The sequence below is a fragment of the Zea mays genome, chromosome 1 (genome assembly GCF_902167145.1).
Source record: "Zea mays cultivar B73 chromosome 1, Zm-B73-REFERENCE-NAM-5.0, whole genome shotgun sequence".
NCBI classification, from domain to species: Eukaryota; Viridiplantae; Streptophyta; class Magnoliopsida; order Poales; family Poaceae; genus Zea; species Zea mays.
Window position 1 is genome coordinate 288,039,331 of NC_050096.1, and position 7,578 is coordinate 288,046,908.

Below are 7,578 nucleotides of genomic sequence, written 5' to 3' on the forward strand. Positions count from 1 at the left end.
GTCTACTTCTCCCTCTCTCCTCTCTCGATAGAACTCGACCTCGCGCGCGTCTCGTCGCACTGCTAGCCGCATCCTCTCCCAGTATTTAATCTACTCCTTCACCTATTTTACTAGATCTAGTATACCTTGTAATAATAAACTTTGTTTTGTATTTCTTTATATATAACTTGAGTTTTAAGATAAAACTTATTAGAGAGATACCACATATACATCATAAACTATGTTTAAGAATCACATTTGAATTGTTATTTTTTGTATTTTTAATATATTGGTTATTTTGTTATTATATGTCCACATGGGTCAAAATAGGAACGAAAAAATCATAGTAAAAAAATTAACGTATTTTTTTTATGTTTACTACGCCTTTTTTTGTGTGTGTAGAATTCAATCTGTACATAGATAGACAAAAAAATATAAAGGATTTAACAAGTAATCTAAACCAGCTAAAACACTTAGAGATAGTAGATCTACAAAATTTGGTCTAAAGGGTTAACTGGACACATTGTCTTTATCACCTATGACACGTTTGATTTTCTTGCTCACGTTTTTCACGTCACGTCGCCTACCAAAAATATCTCTGCTTAATGTTGATTAAGGGTTTGTACTGCTGCAATTGTAATTTATATAGACAAAAATACTATAGAAATAATAGAAGTCTATATGAATTAAAGCTAATCGAACTGATTGATTTTATATATGACATTTTTATGCAGTGCCAAAACTCTGGTTCTATATTAATGGACGAAGGAGACCCTTACCATCTGATTGGATGGCTGCGTATCCACAGTCAGCCTCACGTGAGCTTGGTCAGCTAGATACGACTATTTTCCACGTATGTGTAGATACAGATAAATAAGTTTAAAATACAGTAATATGTGTAAGCTTAGCCTTTTAGATACAGCCAACCAACAACGCGTCGTGCTGTAGTCAATGCATGAGAGTAGTCTGTCTCTCCTGAGGGCAACCATAGAGACGGTTAAGTAACATGTTTAAGGGTGTGTTCGTTTGTTTCGGAATAGTAACCTAGAACCAATCCAACCATGAAGGCTTATCTACTTTGTATAGGCTTTGATCACCTAGAACCATTCCTACCGCCAATCCTGAAACAAACGAACGCAGCCTAATAGGGTCATAGTTTCAGCACATGGTTGAGCACGTGGTTATCAGCAGTTGAAATGCGAGCCACTTACGTGGGAATGTAGCTATCTTCCTATAATCCTATCTCCAGGCTACGTACAAGTCAAAAACACAGAGGGGAAATCGGAGTTTCCGAGTCAGCACAATGGACAACGCTCCGCTGCAGCTGCCACGTCACCCTCTGGTTCCTGTGTCGCTCACTCTAGAAGCTCAACCTTAAAAAAAACCGCGAGACGCCGATTTTGCTGGGAGGCACGAAACGACTGTGGTGGGCGCGAGCACGCAGAACCAGCCCACAGCTTTGCCAAAGCATATCAGGGTCCCCGCCACCAATCCGGCTCCGGCTACGGCCGCGGGTCCCGGATCCCTTCAGTCCATCACCACACCAGGCACCAGCGATGATTTAAAAAGGAAAGCACAGGCGCTCACCAGAATCGATAAACCACAGAGCCACCCCACTAACTACTTTCACCATTGTTTCCAGAAAAATCTCCGCGCATAATATTTCTCTAGAGCAAACGCTCTGTCATCACACAACACTAGTTCGTCCGCACGACACTCCCGCAGTTCCTCGACAGGGGAGAGGTTTCCATTCCAGGCGGTTGCGGTTGCGGTTGGCGGCGGAGATGAGCCGGGGGAGCAAGCTCCGGTGGCTGTGGCGCGCGCCGGCGCGGGCGCTGGGGCGGGCGCGGGACCTGTACGTGCGGGGGCTGACGGGGTGCGCGCGCCACGTCCCCTCCGACGCCGCGTTCGGGTACCCCGTGTTCGTGCCGGCGCCGCTGTCCAGGAGCCACAGCGCCGTCGGCTGGGGCGCCGGGTCGTCCGAGGCCGACGAGGACCTGCGCGAGGTGGTCCGCGCCGCGTCGCAGCGCCGCGTGGAGCAGCGCCGCGCCGAGCTGCAGGCCGTGGCCCGGAGCCAGAGCATGGCCGCCTCGCTCTCCATGGCGCGCATCGACGAGGACGCGCCGTGCGACTTCGGGGCGCCCGGGGCGCTGTGCCCGAGGAGCCAGAGCTGTGTCGGCGACGCCGCGGGGAGGAGGCCCCACCGCCGCGGCCACGGGAAGGTGGCGGCCTTGCTCTGACGGAGTCGGAGCTGCTGTCCGGCCGCCGCCGTCGGTGGCACAGTGTGTGAGAATAGCGATCGTGTCACGCCATGTCTTCTGTTCAAAGTTTGATCATGTCATTACTCGAAATGATGGATGTTTTTGCTGTCCGCCGAATCCCGAACGTGCAAGCAAAAGCAACTGCAGCAGGTCGTTTCACCGCTGGGACGCCCGGCAATTCAGGCACAGGCGGCATTTTCAGATGATCGCTTTTGGGCCATTGATTTTGGCAATACTCCTATTTTTTAACGCTTCGCGTAGAAGTTGGTCCAGGATCGTCGCGATCTAAGAGAGGGGGAATTGAGTGGAGGTGGGATTCACCCTTCTCTACTGAAACTACTGAAATTATACAAAACTCCCGTCTAGTTTAGATTGCGAATTAAGTGAAGTAACAAAAATGGCCATGCTCCTTTGCTAAAAAAATGACATTGTTAGTTTGGCCTGAAAAATTGACGTGCACATCTTTCGTTCATTAGGGTACTCCACTGTTGTGAATTTGTTGTGACGAAGGGTGGTAATGAATCATGATTCAAACGTTTCTTCACATTATGTTTGAGTCCTTAACTAATTTTAGTTCAAATTTGAATAGAAATAGAGCATAATCCTAATTCGATACTGTCGGCGTTTCGAGACAGGGGGGTCCCTAAGCCGACGAGTGAGTGTGCTGCGTGCCCCAGCCCAGATGGGTCGAGCGCGTGGGCGAGCGCGAAGGGGGGAGAGGCGAGGCGGCCGGAGCCGAGCGTGAGAGAGGTGGAAGTCCCGCGGCCTTCGTGTTCGTCCCGCGCCCAGGTCAGGTGCGCTTGCAGTAGGGGGGTTACAAGCGTCCACGCGGGTGAGGGAAGCGAGCGGCCCCAAGAGAGCGCCTGTCCCGTCCTCGGTCCCGCGCGGCCAACCTCCTCTGAGAAGGCCCTGGTCCTTCCTTTTATAGTCGTAAGGAGAGGATCCAGGTGTACAATGGGGATGTAGCAGAGTGCTACGTGTCTAGCGGAGGGAGAGCTAGCGCCCTAGGTACATGCCAATGTGGCAGCCGGAGAGAGCTGGGCACCCTGCTGGCGTGATGTCGTGGCTGTTGGAGATGCGGCGGAGCCTGATGGAGGGACAGCTGTTGGAGCGGTCGAGTCCCTGCTGACGTTGTCCTGCTTCCGTAAGAGAGCTAGGGGCCGCCGTCGTCATAGAGCTTGTGGAGCGCCATCATTGCCTCTCTGACGGAGCTGGCCGGATGAGACGCCGGTCTTGTTCTCCGTGACCCGAGTCGATTCGGGGTGGGATGATGATGGCGCCTCCTGTTGACGTGGCGGTCTGTGCCCTAGGCAGGGCGACATGGGGTTTCCTCCGAAGCCGAGGTTGAGTCTGCCTTCTGTTGCCGTGGCCGAGCCCGAGCCAAGGGGTCGGGCGAGGCGGAAGTCGTTCGGCCAAGGCCAGGGCGGAGTCCGAGCCCTGGGGTCGGGCGAGGCGGAGTTTCGTCGTCTTCCGGGTCTTAGCCCGAGTCCGAGCCCTGGGGTCGGGCGGAGCGGAGCTCGCCGTCTTCCGGGTCTTAGCCCGAGTCCGAGCCCTGGGGTCGGGCGGAGCGGAGTTCGCCGTCTTCCGGGTCTTAGCCCGAGTCCGAGCCCTGGGGTCGGGCGGAGCGGAGTTCGCCGTCTTCCGGGTCTTAGCCCGAGTCCGAGCCCTGGGGTCGGGCGGAGCGGAGTTCGCCGTCTTCCGGGTCTTAGCCCGAGTCCGAGCCCTGGGGTCGGGCGGAGCGGAGTTCGCCGTCTTCCGGGTCTTAGCCCGAGTCCGAGCCCTGGGGTCGGGCGGAGCGGAGTTCGTCGTGGCGCCTTTGGCGAGGCCTGACTGCCTGTCAGACTTACTCTGTCGAGTGGCGCTGCAGTCGGAGTGGCGCAGGCGACGCTGTCCTTCTGTCAGACTGGCCAGTGGAGCGGTGGAGTGACGGCGGTCACCTCGGCTCTGCCGGGGGCGCGTGTCAGGATAGAGGTGTCAGGCCACCTTCGCGTTAAATGCCCCTGCAATTTGGTCAGTCGGTGTGGTGATTTAGTCAAGGTTGCTTCTGAGCGAAGCCAAGGCCTTGGGCGAGCCGGTGATGTGTCCGCCATAAAAAGGGGGCCTCAGGCGAGACGGAAGTCTCTCGAGGTCGGCTGCCTTCGGCCGAGGCTAGGCTCGGGTGAAGCGTGATCGAGTCACTCGTGTGGACTGATCCCTGACTTAATCGTGCCCATCAGGCCTTTGCAGCTTTATGCTGATGGGGGTTACCAACTGAGAATTAGGCGTCTTGAGGGTACCCCTAATTATGGTCCCCGACAGTAGCCCCCGAGCCTCGAAGGGAGTGTTAGCACTCGCTTGGAGGCTTTTGTCGCACTTTTTTGCAAGGGGACCAGCCTTTCTCGGTTGCATTTCGTTCCGGTGGGTGCGCGCGAGCGCACCCGCCGGGTGTAGCCCCCGAGGCCTCGGAGGAGTGGTTACACTCCTTCGAGGTCTTAATACTTCGGCTGGTCTGGTCGTTCCCTCATGCGAACTGGCCGTAGCCCGGGTGCACGGTCGGGGCCCAAGCTCTCGGGCTGGTATGTTGACGCTGTCAACGATTTGGCCGGAGCCGGTTTTTGCGAGAGCAGCCCCCGAGCCTCTGCACAGGGCGAGAGGACGATCAGGGACAGACTCGGCTTTTTACATACGCCCCTACGTCGCCTTTCCGCAAGGAGGAGGGGGGGGGGGAGTGCGCCATGTTACCCTCGATGGGCACCGAACATGGTGTCTCCGGTGAGCTGCAAGCGGGTAATCCGAGTGGACGTCCGTGCCCCGTTCGTTGGGGGTCGGCTAGGGGCCCAGAGGCACGCCCAAAAGTACCTGCGGGTGATTTGCCGGACCCGGTCCCCTGGCGACGGGGTCCGAGGGCTCGATGCCTCCCTCCGATGGGATTCCGTTACAAGATCGTTCCCACTGGTCTCGGAAATGTCCTAGGGTACCTCGGGAGCGCAGCCCGAGCCTCGGTTATGTATCGAACGTACCCCTGGTCATCCCTCGTTCGGTGTCTGAGGCGACTGTGAACCCTTCGGGGGCCAGCCTTCGAACCCCTGATCAGTAATGGGCGCGGAGCCCGAGTAGCCTGAGGCGGCCATGAAGCCCTTCGGGGGGCTGGCCTTCGAACCCCTGACCAGTAGTGGGTGTCGGGCCCACGCGATCTGAGGCGACTGTTGAACCCTCGGGGGTGAAAGGGAATTAGGCTTACACCTAGTTCCTAAATAGTTTTGGTGGTTGAATCGCCCAACACAAACAATTGGACTAACTAGTTTGCTCTAGATTATATGTTTTACAGGTGCCAAAAGTTCATCTATAACTATGCTAAATCGACTGTCCGGAATACCGTAGATTATTCCGGACAGGAGAAGCTTTTTGGAAAAACAGGCCAAGCGCGGACCGTCCGGGCCCTTGCGGCGGACCGTCCGCAACACTAGAATGACTCTCGGACAGAACCAATGCAAAAATACAAGTTTCCATTACGGACTGCCCGAAGGAAAAGCAAAGACCGTCCGAGCCCTCGCACGGACCGTCCGGCCTTAGGCGCGGACCGTCCGGTCGGTAAGAAACCGAAAAACCCGAAGGTAACGGGTTCGGAGAAATGAATTATAGGGGGCCTCGCGGACCGTCCGGGGTGCACGACCGGACCGTCCGCGACTGGCTCTGTCTGACATCTGACGACGCATTAAATGCAATATAGCCGTTGATATAGCCGTTACTGCTGACCGTTGCATTTTCAGCCGTTGATCTACAGGGGCGGACCGTCCGCACCAGGAGGGCGGACCGTCCGCGCTCGGCAGAATGGCCCAACGGCTAGGAAGTGGTTGGTGGCTATAAATACAACCCCAACCACCTCCATTCACTTCATCCAAGCATTCCAACCTTCAACATTCAATACAAGAGCTAGCAATCCATTCCAAGACACATTCAAAGCCTCCATCTCTCCAAGTTTCACAATTGAGAAAAGAGATCATTAGTGATTAGTGACTTGAGAGAGAAAGTGATCCGTGTGTTATTTGTCGCTCTTGTCGCTTGGCTTTTTCAATCGTGCTTTCTTGATTCTTTCATTGCAATCAAACTCACTTGTAATTGAGGCAAGAGACACCAAACTTGTGGTGGTCCTTGTGGGAACTTTGTGTTCCAAGTGATTGAGAAGAGAAAGCTCACTCGATCCGTGGATCGTTTGAGAGAGGGAAGGGTTGAAAGAGACCCGGCCTTCGTGGCCTCCTCAACGGGGAGTAGGTTTGAGAGAACCGAACCTCGGTAAAACAAATCTCCGTGTCTCACTTGCTTATTTGCTTGGGATTTGTTTTTCACCCTCTCTCGCGGACTCGTTTCTATATTACTAACGCCAACCCGGCTTGTAGTTGTGTTTATATTTGTGAATTTCAGTTTCGCCCTATTCACCCCCCCCCCCCTCTAGGCGACTTTCAATTGGTATCAGAGCCCGGTGCTTCATTAGAGCCTAACCGCTCGAAGTGATGTCGGGAGATCACGCCAAGAAGGAGATGGAGACCGGCGACAAGCCCACTACAAGCCAAGGGAGCACTTCATCGGAAGAGTCCCGCACCAAAAGGAAGGAGAAGAAGAAGGACTCCTCCAAACAAAAGGAGAAAAGATCTTCTTCCTCACACCACAAAGAGAAGAAGGAAAAATCTTCTTCTCACAAGCCGCATCAGAAAGGCGACAAGCACAAGAGGATGAGGAAGGTGGTCTACTACGAGACCGACACTTCATCAACACCAACCTCCGACTCCGATGCGCCCTCCGTAACTTCTAAACGCCAAGAGCGTAAGAAGTTTAGTAAGATCCCCTTACACTATCCTCGTACATCTAGACATACTCCATTACTTTCCGTTCCATTAGGCAAACCGCCAACCTTTGACGGTGAAGATTATGCTAGGTGGAGTGATTTAATGAAATTTCATCTAACCTCACTCCACAAAAGTATATGGAATGTTGTTGAGTTTGGAGCACAGGTACCATCCATAGGGGATGAGGATTATGATGAGGACGAGGTGGCCCAAATCGAGCACTTCAACTCCCAAGCCACAACCATACTCTTGGCCTCTCTAAATAGAGAGGAATACAACAAGGTGCAAGGGTTGAAGAATGCAAAGGAAATTTGGGATCTACTCAAGACCGCGCACGAAGGTGATGAACTCACCAAGATTACCAAGCGGGAAACGATCGAGGGGGAGCTCGGTCGCTTCCGTCTTCGCCAAGGGGAAGAGCCACAAGACATGTACAACCGGCTCAAGACTTTGGTGAACCAAGTGCGCAACCTCGGGAGCAAGAAGTGGGATGACCACGAGGTGGTTAAGGTTAT

At 54.0% G+C, this 7,578-nt stretch overlaps 1 protein-coding gene across 1 annotated transcript; it reads left to right on the plus strand.

The window, feature by feature from the left end:
* Positions 1 to 1,607: 1,607 nt before the first annotated feature.
* Positions 1,608 to 2,338, plus strand: LOC100277204 (uncharacterized). The gene has a single exon (NM_001150840.2). It carries the CDS (start codon positions 1,764 to 1,766, stop codon positions 2,217 to 2,219), a length of 456 nt encoding a protein of 151 aa, NP_001144312.2. The 5' UTR covers positions 1,608 to 1,763; the 3' UTR covers positions 2,220 to 2,338.
* Positions 2,339 to 7,578: the final 5,240 nt, after the last annotated feature.

Coding starts and splice junctions, on each gene's coding strand:
- LOC100277204 (NM_001150840.2), top strand. CDS start 1,764: ATGAGCCGGGGGAGCAAGCTCCGGTGGCTGTGGCGCGCGCCGGCGCGG.